We start from the raw sequence: 16,410 nt of genomic DNA on the forward strand, positions 1-16,410 counted from the left end.
ATGCAAGGGTAATGAAAGTAATAATATCACAAAACAAGAGGTATAATAGATAAGCTCGGGTTTCTATTGATCAGTGTTGATCCTTTCATCATAATATTAGCACATGTCTACAAGTATATGCTCAAACATGCGTACTGTTTTACGTCATACATGATAATTGTTTTGATTTTTTAAGATGAGTTGGTTTAATTCATTTTCATACATTTTATATTATCGTCATTGTTATTATCACTATTTGCACCCTACTCAGAGAATTATGATAACATTATTGATTGATTGTTGTTTAATGGGCTTTAATAACTTAAAAATAAACAAGAACAATCAACAAGTGAATATAACTTTTTTATTTTTTGAGACATTTGGTAAACAATTCCAATTAATTCATTAAATATAATGTTGTTATCGGGTCGATTTTCCTGTTTACCCGATGATACGAAATACCCGGACATTACCCGCTATGCACGAAAATTGTGGTGTAAATATACCCCCCCCCCAACCCACCCACCCAATGGCGTTGTATCGAAGATGGACTCGCTTTGTAATGTAGATATGATTTTCCATTTAATTAGCTTTCCTTTGATAACAAACAATCTGTTATAAACTTGTTAATCAAATCGTTTGCAGTCGAAATGTATGAGGTGATTTTACACTTCATGTACCCTAATTGACTGTTTGTATATAATTTTCATTTAAAATCATATAAGTGTATATAAAAATAAGTATAATATTCATTAAGCTTCTTTTAAATTCATTAAAAATGAAACTATAGAAAAGTTAAAGTAAAGCGATAGTCTCACTTGTAATTCCTTTTTTCGAGACTAAGCATGAATACGATCTGCATATGAAGATATCGAACGTCCATATCTAGACCAAATCCAGTTAGCCAGATTTGTAATATTATCTGTTACATGTGATGTAGTTCCATTTCTAATAGAAAAATATACTCAAAAGAGAAACATGAAAAAAAAATCTGTTATAATGGAAAATGTAAATACTCAAAAGCAAATGTACACGAATTCAACATTTTCTGTCGATGATAATTTGCAAATGCTGGGAAGGATTAAGCTACATTCTTTCATTTGAGCAAAATAATTTTCACTAATGATAAAATGTAGCCTTAAATTATTTTACTTCAACAATTGAATTGTTTTGCTTTAGGATGTAAATATGGTAAGTTCGGTAAGAATTGCAGCAGGAATTGCTCAGATAACTGTGTTGGAAAATCATGTGACATTTTGGAAGGGAACTGTTTAAGTGGAATGTGTTCAGATGGCTTGCAAGGAGAAGACCTTCAACAAAGTAGGCATTTCAAATAATATAACTTGATTGAAATTATCAATTTTATTTGAATGCTCCAGATCAGAAAGCATTTATTTTGTTTTAATAAAGATCTATTATTCAGTGATAGTGTCTATGTAATTACATGTTTATTAAAGTACTCTTATATTACTTATACTTCCTTCACTAAAATTCGATTCTAAAAGAAGAGGACAACTCATGATCGGGTAAATGGGAAAATCCTTAAAAAAAATTAGTGTGAAAAAAATGGCTAACCAATTACTATGAAAGATCCAACATTCGACCTAACGAAAAATTTTAAGTGCAAACAAGGTCATTGTATCGACCATAGAATATACGAAATATTGACTTGAAAGGAGATTGTTGATATCCTGGTATCATCACCTAACTGTCGACAGCTGCGTTGTCTTCGAAATTGTTTGTAGGTAGAACATGCTCTTCCGTATCAGATCAACAAAATACATAAATTCCACATGCAGGTGGGCAATAAATGGAATACAAAGTCTCATTAAATGGTCCATGAATGATAAGAACACAATGTATATAAACGTTGTTTTGATAAACAGACGCGACCTATAAACACTCTTCAGACAACGTTTTCGCGTGACTATGGTGAGTCAAATATCTTGAGAAATTTGTGAGGAATCTAATTAATCTAAATGACAGTCAGCATAACTTTATAACTTTTCTTCATGCATACATAAAGGTCGCCTTTGACCAGGACTAGACTTATAACGTTTTATTCTCTAGAGATCTAGGTCATTGTATAAAAATCTACTTTGGACCAATAACATACATGTATTCTGCACAGGAAGCTCACACAAGATTTTTCTTTAAATACAAGACCACACTGTGTTTCTTACTTATCCATTTGATGATAGTTACTGGACTATGAAGATGTCACCAAGGCTTAAAAAAATATGAAAAACCATAAATAACTTGTTTGTGATATGATAAGTGTAGTGCGTTTGAAAATAAAACCTGCATTACATGTATATTATTATTAATGTCAGCATACGTCAATATACATGTACCTCTTGCTTAAAGATTATCCATGACCTCTTGTTTTTATACCGAAAGGAACATTTTAAAACACAAAACAAAAGGGTTTCATATATTGTTTACAAAAACAATCAACAGAAAAAAAAAATTGAAAAACCTTGATCTCTTGCTTTGTGTTTAACTTATATGCACGTATTTTTGTATAAGTAGTATATATATATAAAAAAAAAAAAAACATTAATCGTAGAATTTTTTATGACAGAGGGGGCAAATAAATTGGCACTTAAAAAAGAAGAAGAGAACAATACAACTGTGTATGCTTTGGGGGTTTTACTTACAGTTTCAATTCTGATAAATTTTATTCTTCTGGCGACGTGCATTAGAAGGTACTTATTTATATTTCCTTACAAAGTAATGTAGATTCTCACTTTCTTTAGCGAAAAAAGGAATGTTTCTGATGAATATCTTTAAATATATCCCATTCTGACAATTATGAAATCGTGCAGAATATGTTTGAAATAATTTTTTCCATCATCTTTTACAAATTTCCCATTTTGTTAAGGTTTCTTATAACACGGAAGGATGAGACTCATGGCAAACAGTCACCGGATCATCTAAATGTAAGGTATGGGAACAATAAAGACAATAAGCCACCTGATGGAGAGCAGTCAGACAAAAGCAACGTCACGTACGAGGTTCTGGGAGTTCCTTCCAGTGAAACTCTTTACGATGCTTTACAATGAAGAATATTATATGAAATCAACGCCATATTAAAATTCTATCTAGCAATGATGAATAGGCGGGGTTTGTGTTGATTATTTATATACCCTTCACGGGCAAGAATTTAAGGGCAACAATAACTGGAAATCTAAACCCTTTGCTAGACCTTGCCATAAGAGACAAAATTGATAAAACGTGTAGTTTGTAATTTGCTTTTTTAAAAGAAACTTTGACAACTTCAAACAAAAACATTGAATTTTCTTTCAGTTTTAATTGCTTTGTTGTCGAAAATTTCATTATTTTTCACTAAAGGTCACACCAAGCGAACTTGTATATGTATTTCACAATGTACCTTTCACACTGATAATTTTGCGAGATATTTTTAATTTAAAGTCACAATACCATCACATGTTCTTCGCCAAAACAAAAAAATGAACATGGACATACATTTCCAGGATTTTTGAATAGATAAAAAAAAACAAAAAATAGGCTTAGGGTAATCCCTCAAATTTGATTCTGATAAGGTGTGCAGCATTTCCAGGCATCACAAATTTGCACAATGGTCCTTCAATTATTGGAACTCTTTTATTACATGTAAACAGGGAATAAGAAAATAAAGTTCAAAGCTACGTTGCGTATGTCCTTAAATCTTTCTCCGTTGTTTTTCATCATTCATAGGAAATCACAACAATCAAATTTTCCAGAATGTTTATTAAGCATCTATCCTTCTAGATTTTTTATCGACTTCTTATTTTAAATACTGTGTGAAAACTCACTTATCAAGCACCACAACTTGAACGCTAAGTCATTCACTTACATTATGTGTACAATATGTTTACTTTGCATTGTTCTTTCTTAATAAACGAGTTTTAAATTTTAGAAACACTTTGTGCAACTCCACCACAGTTGTTTAGGAACACTTAACCATGTAGTGTTAAATTATGTTGTGTCTGATTTGTTTATTAAGTAGCATCTTTGTATCAATGCATCTATATCCTGAACAAATGTCACTTCTGGACTAAACAATTTGTACAACTTATAATATTTCACTTGTTACTGATTGACCAAGGAAGTGAGAGGAAGTACACTCTTTAGTGAATGACCTGTCATAAATCAATACTGATAATTTCCCGATGCGATCATTATTTATTAAGGTAGTTAATGCCCCTCATAGGTACGTCATCCCACTCCCGGCGTTTTCAAGATTCATTTTTGCCCTGCTTTCAATTGTGTACTGTTGCATTGACCTTTAAACTTGATCACTTGTTGAATAAAATAATTAAAACACGGACATGAATTCGGATTCTTATTGAAAAATTGAATTAATTTACCAAAGCTGTCATACATGTACATCCTCGTTCATTTCCATGTGTGTTTAATACATGCTGGGGGGAAATACTATGTTCTTTTCCTATGACAAATCTTCAAGCTCGGTATTCTGATCCTTCCTGCAAAAATATTTTTATTAAGTTTCCAAAGACTATACAGTGGATAGAATTGCAACCACCACATTTAGGCGAATTGTAATTTTTTTCTTTAGATTTCTTTGAGGTATGTCATTTGTATTATATCCATTTTAAGGAGAGGAAATTTTCTACACGATAAATTTTGTATGCTAAGAATGAATAAAGTTTTCAAAATATGTTTTGCTTATGTTTGCTGTAAATTCCAAGAAATTTAATTCGTTTATTGAATTAATTAGTTCTGTTCAAATTAGAACATTATCATTTTATTCAAATGTTTTGGTATGAAATTCAGTAAAATTTGCTTAGAAGAGAGTTTTAAAAAATAAATATTGGCCAAAAGAGAGGGTTTTTTTCATAGCACATTCATATTTAAATTCCATTATATATCAAATTTTTATAAAAATTATGATAACGTTGAAATGTTATTTTTTAAAAGAATGAATAAATAGAAAACGAGAAAAGCTTTGTTTGAGAAAATGTTTTCTGAGCATTTTTCATAACTCTAAGAAGTATATTTCACAAAAAATCTCACGTTCTGATAACCTGAAATAAACAACTGATATTCTTTCTTTAAATTGTATTAAAACTCGCCTGTAACCGCAGATCAAAAATTACAACACACCACTGATTATCTAATGTTATTTTTTTCTTTTCTGTTTAAAAAATTGTAATCAATACAAACATTTTAATCATTATATTAGACCAAGATGAAGCACTTCGAAACTTCTTTTGCTCTTGTTATATTTCCATTTAAGTAAACATCAGTGTTTTCTGCACATGAATACTTTGTCTTTTATCCTCTGTTCACGGAGCAGAATGGCAAGTACCATATGTTTAATATGAGATAGATCAACTCAGTATGTTCGCTGTATGTGATGTAATTTTCTCAAGGTCCAAAAAAATTTCCATTAGCGTATAGAGGGTCCTCAAAAAATGTAAAGGGTTTACAAACAAGATTTTTTTTTTTCTTTTGTTTTACAATGTGTCCCCATATGATACAATGCCTAATGATTGTGCAGCGTTGTTTAGTTTATAAATATTATTATTATTTTTTTCTTTCGAGAATATTTATTGCACACCTATATCATTTGCCATCAAATCTACAGCTATATATTATCGGCCTTTACAAGATGTTGAGCAGTCAGTGACCCTATTCATTCAAACATCGACTACGACACATACGATCTTCTAGAAGGACATGTCCCCATTTCCCATTGTAGAATTCAAACCTGCGATGTAGGGATGAGCTTCCCTAGCAGACACTTCTAAGAAATTAAACCTTTGTTTAAACATTTGCCCCATGCGGGTGACTTATGATGAAAAAAATAGAAATCAGAAATGAAAGCTTGTGATTCTGTTGCATGATGAACAATTTCTACTTAGTTGTATTATCACTTTGTGATAATACTAGGATATTGTATTTTATATTCTAAACAGGTATGGCTGCATGAAACCAGCTTTAAAATCTTCTTCATTCTGGATAGAGTATTTATCATTCATTTGAAGAAGGAAGTAACCTGCAATCGTTAAGAACGACTTTCCTTTTTGTGTGCTGTTCATTTTGAAAATCAGAAATCAAATGTTTTTCTTCTTTCAAAGGATATATAGGAAACATTCCTTTTAAGCTGCAAACAGAAGAGTTTTCGTATAAATTCATTCAAAATAATTCCTGTTTTCCAACCCTTTTCATTGTTCTTCCTTTTGTTTATACATTAAAAGGGAAATTGAGTGTGGGAAAATATGTCCTCCATTGTTTTTAATGTTTTAGTGTGTTAAATTTCATCATTACCAACGAATGAAGTGCGAAGCCAAAATCAATGTAGCTTCATTACAAGTATCTCTTCCGGAGAGTGGAAGGTGATTCTTCTATTTCGTCATATCTATTTCACTTTCAAGGTACATGTGCTTTCGACTATTCGGAATTTACAAAATTAAATTGAAAATCGCTTTATGATAGTCATGGAGGAAAAACAAACTGTGATGTCAAAGAATTCCCGATGTTATTCTACTCTATGCTATATTTCCAGTCTTCATGAAGCTCCTTATATATATATATATATATATAGAGAGAGAGAGAGAGAGAGAGAGAGTTTCTACAAAAATATTAGCAAATTTTATATAAAGTGACGGGTTTTTGCAAATATAAATAGTGTATTGTTATAATTTGATACGGTAATGTTTAGAAGGTAACTTTCAAATCAATGAGGTTCTTCTTATTATTATTCATAATTATGAATATAAAGCATCCTTTTCATTAAAACCGTGATCTCTGCTGATATCGCAAAAAAGTAAATTATTTGTATTAAGAAAAAACTTTATACTACAACGCATTCGCAGTAAAATACGAAAAGGGATCAACTAATCAAGACGATCATAAAAATTGTAGGCACACTAGTTCTTTGTTGTAAAGTAATATTTTCTATTGGGCATATAAAAATGCATCATAACCTTTCAACTTTAACCGGTAAAACATGGTAGAAGAGTTGAAATTGAGGAAGTGAAGGCAGATTGGTGTTGAAAATAACATGATGTCTTCCTTAACTGTGTCTAGGACACTTCTCGTGCTCTTTTTCATTATGAAAAGTAAGGCGTATGGTGAGTAAAGTATATATCCTTTCTGTTTGAATGTCTATGATAAAATGAGATATGCGGTTTTAGTGGTAAAAGTGGATATGTTTTTAGGAGTAAAATCTTCCAAAGTGTGTATAAGCAGGACCTGTAATTAGCAACATGGGATAATTTTTAAATGTAAAATATCAAAACTTGTAATTTTGAATAATTTTAGCATTTTATGACCATTTCTTAAGAAAGATGCATGTGTGCTTTTTTTCAAGTTTTAGTTTAAAAACGCATTGATATCGCCAAAAGACTGAGAGCTCAAGTATATCATATTTTTAAAAATCTATAAATTCATCAATTATTAACAAAACGGCTTGCATCTATCTCAAATGATGTATAATTAGAATGGCTTACTGTCGAGTAAAAGATGAAGAAAATGAACATATAAACCAGATGTATTTCTTTCCATTTTTTTACGCAGTTGATTGTCAATTTTACAGATAAAGTTGTTTTTTTTTAAATCGTTATGAATTGAAAAGTATAATTAAAGATCACTTTCTTCGAATGGGACGTTAAACAACATACAATCAATCAATCAATCTTCATTTGTTTTATTATCATTCACATAATATAAACAGTCAGGAATTAATATTGAATGTAGAATACTTGTATTCTTAAAGGTGCTTAGACACAGATTTGAACTTAATATTTTCTCAAATTTTCTGTGTAATATCACGACTTATATATTGCAATAGCATTTCACACGAAAATATATTAATCACAAACTTATTTTATCTGGAAATTATTGGAACTACGAATTCCGGGACGCGTTTGATTAACACATCTTTGCACTTACACAAATTTTAACTTTATCCTTAATATTTAAGAAAAGAAGCGATTTTGATATGTATTAATGAAAAATATTACATATATAATCCGGAAAATTCTGAGTAGAAATGTTCGAAAGCAAAACCAACTAACCAGCTAACCAGTATTGTCAGTCCATGCTCTGTGATGTGTACAGAGTTTAACATATTGAACACACCAGTGAAACGTAAACTGTTTTTGTAAACAGGGCTCTGTTATTGTTAATGTTTACGATTCACTGGGTGTGTTCAATTGTTAAACTCTGTACACACCACTGAGCACGGATTTACAATACTGTGAGTGGGTTTTGCTTTCGAACATTTCTACTCTGATTTTTTTTTTTTTGGGTTATAGTTCTAATATTTTTCATTAATACACAACAAAATTGCCACTTTTCTTAAGTATTAAGAGTAAAATTAAAATATGTGAAAGCGCAAGGATGTGTCAATCCAACGCGTCCAGAAATTCGAAGTTTTAATAACTTCGAGATGAAATAAGATTTTTATTATATTTTAGTATGAAATGCTCTAGCAACATATAAGTCATGAAATTATCCAGAAAATTTGAGAAAATTTTTTAAACTTCAGATCTGTGTCCAAGCACCTTTAAAATACAATTAAGTAAAATCATTACATCATGCATCATGCAAGCTGCAAAAGAAAGAATATTTGATGAACAAGCCACTACGGAGAACTTGGAAGAGTTTTAAATAACTGCTCGAATGAAATGACAATACTTCATTCATCATTAAAAAAAACAACTAGAAATCATTTAGGAGCTACATGTATGAGACAGGATAGAATTTTAAGGGTCCAGAAGGAAATAATAAGTTAAATATAGATAAATAAAATTCATGCATTTTGATTTACAATGGAAATTAAAATAATATTAGAATAGAGGACGCGGGTAAATAGAGAATTTAAAGTTAAAGGAATAAAAGCCTCAGAAATCTTCCTTGTAGATAATTTATTAGAAGACCTTGAGACAACTGTTTTCACTAACGGGAACCTAACAGTCAATGGAACGGAGAATATCATTGATGGGAATGTTTCTACATGTCTAGACATTCGTCGTTCCTATAAATCGACATGGTATTTGCAACTGGACTTTAAAACTGTGAAGAGTTTCTACGAAGTTGTTCTCTATCTTGGTAACATATTTCTTATATTAAACTTTTTTTGAACTTTTTTACGCTTGCTGAATGATAATTAACTCATCAGAAGTCTCATTGCAAAGCCTTCGGCCTTAGATGTATTTATTTTGTACATATGAATTATGATTGTTTTGAAAGTTCAAAAAGCTCATTCAACATACGAGATTCAAAATATGAAGAACGAGATACTTATTTATGGGGGATACACATTATTTTCAGGATATTTACTTGATTCATGAACGAATATAGATTCCCCCTTTTTTTCTATTTTAGACTTGTCATTATGTGTTCCTTGCTGTATAATATTTTCACTGACATAATAATGATATACATGTATATTATTAATGCAGTTTACTGTTGCCCTTTATTTGTTTATTTTTTTAACGTCCCTTCGAAAAATTTTCACTCATATTGCGACGCCAGCACTTGCCTGCTAAGGGCTGCAATTTTAGACCTGTACTAGGCACTTAGGGCCTTCGAGCACTGAGGAATCTTTTTCGTGCCAGCACCCACTGCGACACAGGACTTCGGTTATATGGTCTCATCAAAAGGACCGTAGTGGGATTCGAACCCGCGACGTAAGGATCAACTCCTTACTCTGCGACTCTAGAGCAAAAGCTCTAACCACTGTGGCATGCGGGCGACTAATTGCTACTTGTACATGTTCATGCAAAACAACATACGAGGGTTGTTCCAGCAAAACGCGGAAAATTTTTAATATTTTTTGTTTACTAGAATTTAAGAATTGGTATGCATCATTATCCTAATTCTTTAAATACTATATAGAAATGTCAACGACATATATCTGTAAATTACATTTTTTTCTTTGTTAAACGAATCTTACGTAATAGCTCTCGGCGCAACACAGACAACATCAAAAAGCAATTTATGGCGTTTGTAAATTTATTCAGGATTTTTTTTTTTTTTTTTTTTTTAATTTTAAAGATTTTACTGTTGCAGAAATTCGACACAACATTTGATTAGCAAAGTACTCGTCTTGGACATACTTTAAACATCGAATGATCACGAAATTAATTCTTTGAATAGACATGTACAATACAATTTCCTAGCTCACATCATAAACTTCTCGAGTAGTTAAAAGGCGATCCCTACATATGACGAGAAGCTCATGACCTTTCAGTTTGTCATTTTTAGGGGCTCTACCAAGTACCTCTACCATCCAATAACTAGAAGAGTCATTCTTGAACCTCTTGTCTGACGAACAAACCGGTGTCCGAGACACCTGTTCGTAGCATTCTTTTGTTTACATCTCCTATAAAATATGTCCCGTACGGACAGGAGTTAAACCCCGTTCAGTATAGTACTGAATGATAATTTGGTGCGCCATACTAAGGTCCAACGTCGCCAATAACTTAATAACAATAGCAATTTGCAAAATTTAACGGAAAATGTTTGTATACATAACGTCAAGTAATTGTCATTTCTAATGTAATATTCGTGAATTTTTACAAAATGGTGAATTTATTCCAGATCATAGAGTTTTTGTTGCTGAAACTTTGTCACATTATATTCCTACAATCTGGAGATACACAAAACATCAATAACAATGATATTTCAAGAAGTGAAAAAAATGCCGAATACCCCCCAAAAAATGCCGTGCGCCGAATATCGATATTTAATACCCTTTAAAGGCCGTTTTCATTTTCAAAGGATATCACAACGTCATAATATTGAGTCAAAATAACGACATTGTAATATCCCAACAATGTTTAATAAATAAAAAAAAATCTGGTCGGTTACGGGATATTTAAAAAGTTCGCTTTCCTGAGACAACCTTTGTATTTGCCCAAAACGTTTATCCTAATAAATGACTAAATGAAATACTTAAGAAATATAGTGTGGCAACGCTGTAGAGGGACTGTGTAATGTTTACTAGAATGAACTCATTGATTTCTTTTTACAGATTCAAAGTATCTCTACTATCCCTATAAGTATTCCTACTATATACAACTATCAATTTACGAACGTAATTCAAGTTTTGTGGAGGCTGGATCTCTATGCGAATCAGAATACGTGGACACTTTATACAACAAATCTAATATCGTCAAAATAAAGTGCATGGATCAAGGGCGTTTTATCAAATTACAATTAAGCTCACGTAGAAAATATCCTTTCTTCATTTGTGACATCATTATAACAGGTAAAGGTGTTTTTATTATTGATTTTTTTATTAGTTTGATGCAAACCATTACATACCTATATTTCATAATCATTGTAGAAGAACACTGAACGATTTTGTAACGTATCCTGCAGTTAATGCCTTAAAATCAGGTCATTATGCCCTATTCAAGCTTTTTTATTTGTATGTACACATTTAATAATTCAAAGCATCTAAAGAGTATATAGTAATAAGCATTGAAGTTTTAATGTGTAAAATTTTTTACCAGCTAACAATTTTATTAGGTTTGATTTGTGATCTATTAATTTGACTTATTGTGTACGTTTTGAAAAAAAACAATCCAAAGGAAATAATTGTGATGAACACCAGTTACAAACTGTTGTTTATATTACTATTTAACAGCACATGGCTTACTTGGTCAGAAAATAAAGATTGCATATCTTTTTTTAGGGAATCAATGAAATGAAATATAAAAACCCTTGAGTATATAGAGCATAATAGAAAAAAACTGTTTTAGGATTTAAAGCAGAAATTCTATGTTTATAAGAAAAGCAGATTCAAATTAATACCCCCACCCCCCACCCCACCCCCTTCATTTTTAAGTTTGTCACAGATACATGTAATAAAATTATCAAATATTCATCTAGGACTATTTTGTCAGAGATTTTTAAACAGAAAATCTTTTAGCATAGTTAAAATGTGTGAAGGTGTGCTAAAATCGAACAATCTACATGCCATCAATATTGTTGTTGATGATAATTTACAAAATAGCACAATACGAGTGAGTGCATCTCCAACAATATTGGATTCTTTCTTCGAGGCAAAATAATATTGATAAAATTTGTAACTGTTCTACTTTAAAACTTAATTCGTTTTGCTCTAGGATGTGACAATGGAATGTTCGGTAAGAATTGCACCAGGAATTGCTCAGAAAACTGTGTTGGAAAATCATGTGATATTTTGAATGGGAAATGTTTGAGCGGAATGTGTTCAGATGGTTGGCAAGGAGAAGATTGCAATCAGAGTATGCAAGATTTCAATGTTATGATTATGTTTGATTCGTGTACACGGCAAATTTGACTTTTTTTATGTTAAAAATTTTAGATTATTTCAAAGCAAGTGCAAATTTAATTTTTAAACTTTATTTATCTCCCACCGTTCCAGTATTATGTTGCTGTATGGGTCATTGCTTATGAATCTAAAATATTCGGCATTTTCATCCCTCTTTACAAAAATTTATAAAAATCTCTTTTTCTACCTATCCTGAGGTACATATTCTCCATTCAGTTTATAGGACACTGCTTTTACAGAATTTAATTCCCAATTGAATTCTTAAGTACATTCACGTTATAGTTTATTGAAATCAATGCGCAAATTATGTTATTTTGCTGATAAACAAACATGTAGAAGAGAAACAGACTTGCGAACAGAAATGAATATATAACCTCCTTTCACTTTCTTTGATGGACGTTGGGTTATGTGAAGAAGTCGGTAAATTACTTTGTTTCACAACCCAGGGTTAAACTTGACAGAAACAAACTTCTTTAAAGTTCAACGTCTTCAATTAAAAATTTTTCTACAGGAACTAAATTTTCGGTCCAATGTAATAAATGAATATTAATTTCAAATTTTAATATTTTTGAAATTGGCACAAGTATGCAAAAACAATTATAGATTTATGGTAGTGCAGAGGAAATTCGGACTAATATTTGTTTCCTTTTTTTCATCAATTCTTTTTTCTCTAAATGTCATGCTAAAAATTCCTTTTTTTAAAGACTATCTTCACCTTTTTCATTACATTCAGTTGAGTTTTTCCCGTCGAAGTATATGTCATCCTTAAGTGTCAATTTTCGATTTTATTTACAAATCAGAATGTAACAATGGAACATATGGAACTCAGTGTAAATCACACTGTGGAAACTGTAGAGATAGGGAGTTTTGTGATCACGTGACCGGATATTGTAAAGGAGGTTGTGAAGATGGATCGAAGGGAGATAAATGTGACAAAGGTAAGAAATATTCATTTCCAGAATAATTCCTAATAATGCGTTTAATGTTTGAAAACAATCTGAATGACTCTTGTCAGTTATCCATGTACACAATATCATTGCCATTAAATGTTTAAACATTGCTTAAAACTTCGTATCACATCTGTATTTATATTTAGATTTTCTTTATAAAAACTTAGTTTGTCTTGATGGCACCTTTGGTTTGAATTGTATGGGCAAATGTGGCAAGTGCAGAGGAGGCCAGAGTTGTGACAAGTCCTCTGGGTTTTGTTTGAATGGCTGTGAGAATGGGTATTTTGGAGAAAAATGCATATTACGTAAGTATTTTAACTGCATTTTTAAATCGTAAGCTAAATGAATGATATTGAAATATATAAAATGAGTGTCAATGGTTTTAAGCAAGTCGTTGAAACATATGTCAAATAATGTAAACAATTTCGCTAGTCTCTCCACATTGTTGGAAGGGCAAAATGGGGGAGGTGAGTTCAAAAATAATGGATTAAATTCACTATTTTTGTCTAAATTCACTGACTAATGAAGAATGTCCCGATGGAACATATGGATACCAATGTAACTCATCTTGTGGAAATTGTAAAGACATGAAAGATTGTCATCACGTGACCGGATATTGTAATGGAAGTTGTGCTGATGGATCAATGGGAGTGAAATGTGACAAAGGTTAAGTTTTTGAAATGCTACACAATTATATTTTTTGAATTTCCTAATTGTTTTGTAAAGTTTTTCACAAATGTTAAGTTTATGCATTGTCTTGTATTATTGCAGAGTGTCCGTTTGGATTTTACGGAAAAGATTGTTCTGAACGTTGCAGTATCTCTTGTGGTTCTAAATCTGAACAGAAAAGTATATCAGGTTGTACAAGTTATGCTGATACATTTCAATATCCAATGTACTGATTGTGATTGTGATTGATAGTGATTGTACTGTGTGTGAGAGAGGGTCTTTATTCTTTTGTTTTTATCTTTCTAAATTTTTTTTAAATTTTATTCATTTGTTTTTTTTAATCAGTTTTCTATAAGATTAGGAGGCTTATAGAGGCTTCCTTTGTAAAACATGACATTGTTTATCATTCACAGGGGCAAATTATATATTGAAAAAAAAATACCCCAAACTCCTTAACAGAGAGATAATTGCATATTACTGATCAGTGGATTTTTGTCCCGATATTATTTATGTCTTCGGACAAAAATGTATGAAATTCTTTTTAGGACCATATTATTATATTCTTATAACCGTGATACACAGAAAGCTCATGCAAGACAAACCTAATCCACAAAGTGATGTGTGCATATTGATATGGTGACAAATAGCGCTATGAAATTAAGCCTAACATGAATAGCTTTCATGTGGTATGTAATGTGGAAGGAGCAAAAGGATAAAACGTACCTACATTGTCTGTAGGACGTTGATATTGGTGTTAATGAATGTTGATAAATCTCTTGTTTGTTTGAGGGTTTTTTTTAGATCACCCATGACATTTTGTTTCGTTACTTACAAGTAAAATCATTCACTGTTTTAAATGCGGTACATGCATTGCTTGCAAAATGAAAAAAAAAGAATAAATAAAAGTTTTATATTTTAATTGAAGTATTCTTCCAGATTATACAAAAGATAAAAAGAAGTAATGATAAGAGTGTTTTATTTCATCAGATGAGGTAAATACATGTAAACCTACTACGGAAGGTGATAACAATGTTATCGTATATGCTTTGGGGACTGTACTGATATTTTCCTTGTTGGCGAATATTATTCTTGTGGCAATGTGCATTATAAGGTAAAGCTCTTGATAAAACATTGTGACAAATCATTCTAAGAAGAATTCTTTTGTTGACCATTTATAAATATATTTTAATCAGACAGATGTTTCTATTCAGAATATGCTATATAAATATGTTTGAAATATTTCTTGATGAAGTTAAACATTTTTTTTTTCAAATTAAGATTTCATAGAAAACGGAAGGATGAGGTTTATAGCAAACCATCACCGATGTATGTAAACATAAGAGATGGACACAGAAAGAACAATCAACCTTTAGAAGGAATGGCGATAGACCAACAGAATGTACAGTATGAGTCTTTGGGAGTTCCATCCCACGAAACTCATTACGATGCCTTAAAATAAAGAATGTCGTACAAATTGACCACATTGTCAGAGTACTTAAAATTACTAACTTAAGGTGGAGCATGTACGATTTTTACATCTTTTGCATAGAACAATTGAAGTAAACATACAATAGGGAATAAGCATCTTTGTGAAACATAACCTTGCAACGTTAGTATTACTGCAAATTATTCTACTAAATAGTCTGTTGATTGTTTTCAAAATAATTTTTATTATTACCATATATCTGAGAATTAAAGCTGTAACTTTTAACTGCCTTGTTGATAATTGTTGATACATGTGAAAACCTGTTACATGTTATATACATTACGAAGAGTATCAGAAATATAGTGATTGACAAATGAAAACATTTTGTACATTGTATTTCCTACACTTATATGTATATATCTATCGGTGTTAATTATTGCAGAAAGTTTTATGTATCTATTAAGTTAAGCATTCAATTTTTCCTATGTTATTTTGTTCCTTAGGTCCCTTTTAGTCATGGGAAATCACAAAATTTAAACAGATCAATTGTGTATTGTGAATTTAAAACAAACTTACAATTTAAACTCATATACATGAGCTTCATATCATACTTTAATTTTATTGTTTGGACAAGGAAGCGAAATTATAAATAAGAGCATGACTATGAATGATTTTATGAAAGGAAATATACTCTTCAGTGGTTTATGACAACATAAATCAAATGTTTTTATTTTCCGACACGTTTATGCTTATTAATATCTTTTTTATGGTCATTGCCAGTACAAGGAGGTGGATTTTAAGCTGTTAAAGTTTAAGTATGGTAAAACCGATACTTGTTCACGGTCAATGAAAAGTTTATGTCAATTTGCAGTTCAATGCTTGATATATTCTTTAATTGAAAATGAAAGGCTTAGAAATCTCAAAGGCTTTTGTAAAAATGTACATAACCTATGTTCTTATAATTTTAAATTCATATGAATTTCAAACTAAAAAAAATATTTATTATTCTGAATAGTTTTAAAACTGTTGGAGGAAATAAATGAGATATTCATAAGACTTTTAGCTTAAAAATGGAGAGAGAAACTTGA

The 16,410-nt window shown here is 30.9% G+C and overlaps 1 protein-coding gene across 1 annotated transcript; it reads left to right on the plus strand.

Annotated features, from left to right (window-relative positions):
• The first annotated feature begins 11,196 nt into the window (after window positions 1–11,196).
• On the plus strand, window positions 11,197–15,358 carry LOC133195711 (multiple epidermal growth factor-like domains protein 10). The gene is made up of 8 exons (XM_061331639.1): window positions 11,197–11,227; window positions 12,090–12,230; window positions 13,078–13,215; window positions 13,395–13,532; window positions 13,756–13,893; window positions 13,999–14,085; window positions 14,884–15,007; window positions 15,175–15,358. Exons 2-8 carry the CDS (start codon window positions 12,104–12,106, stop codon window positions 15,353–15,355), a joined length of 933 nt encoding a protein of 310 aa, XP_061187623.1. The 5' UTR covers window positions 11,197–11,227; window positions 12,090–12,103; the 3' UTR covers window positions 15,356–15,358.
• The last annotated feature ends 1,052 nt before the right edge of the window (window positions 15,359–16,410 follow it).

This window comes from Saccostrea echinata, unplaced genomic scaffold, assembly GCF_033153115.1.
Source record: "Saccostrea echinata isolate AGI-Se365-2 ecotype Australia unplaced genomic scaffold, CSIRO_AGI_Sech_v1 ptg000029l, whole genome shotgun sequence".
NCBI classification, from domain to species: domain Eukaryota; kingdom Metazoa; phylum Mollusca; class Bivalvia; order Ostreida; family Ostreidae; genus Saccostrea; species Saccostrea echinata.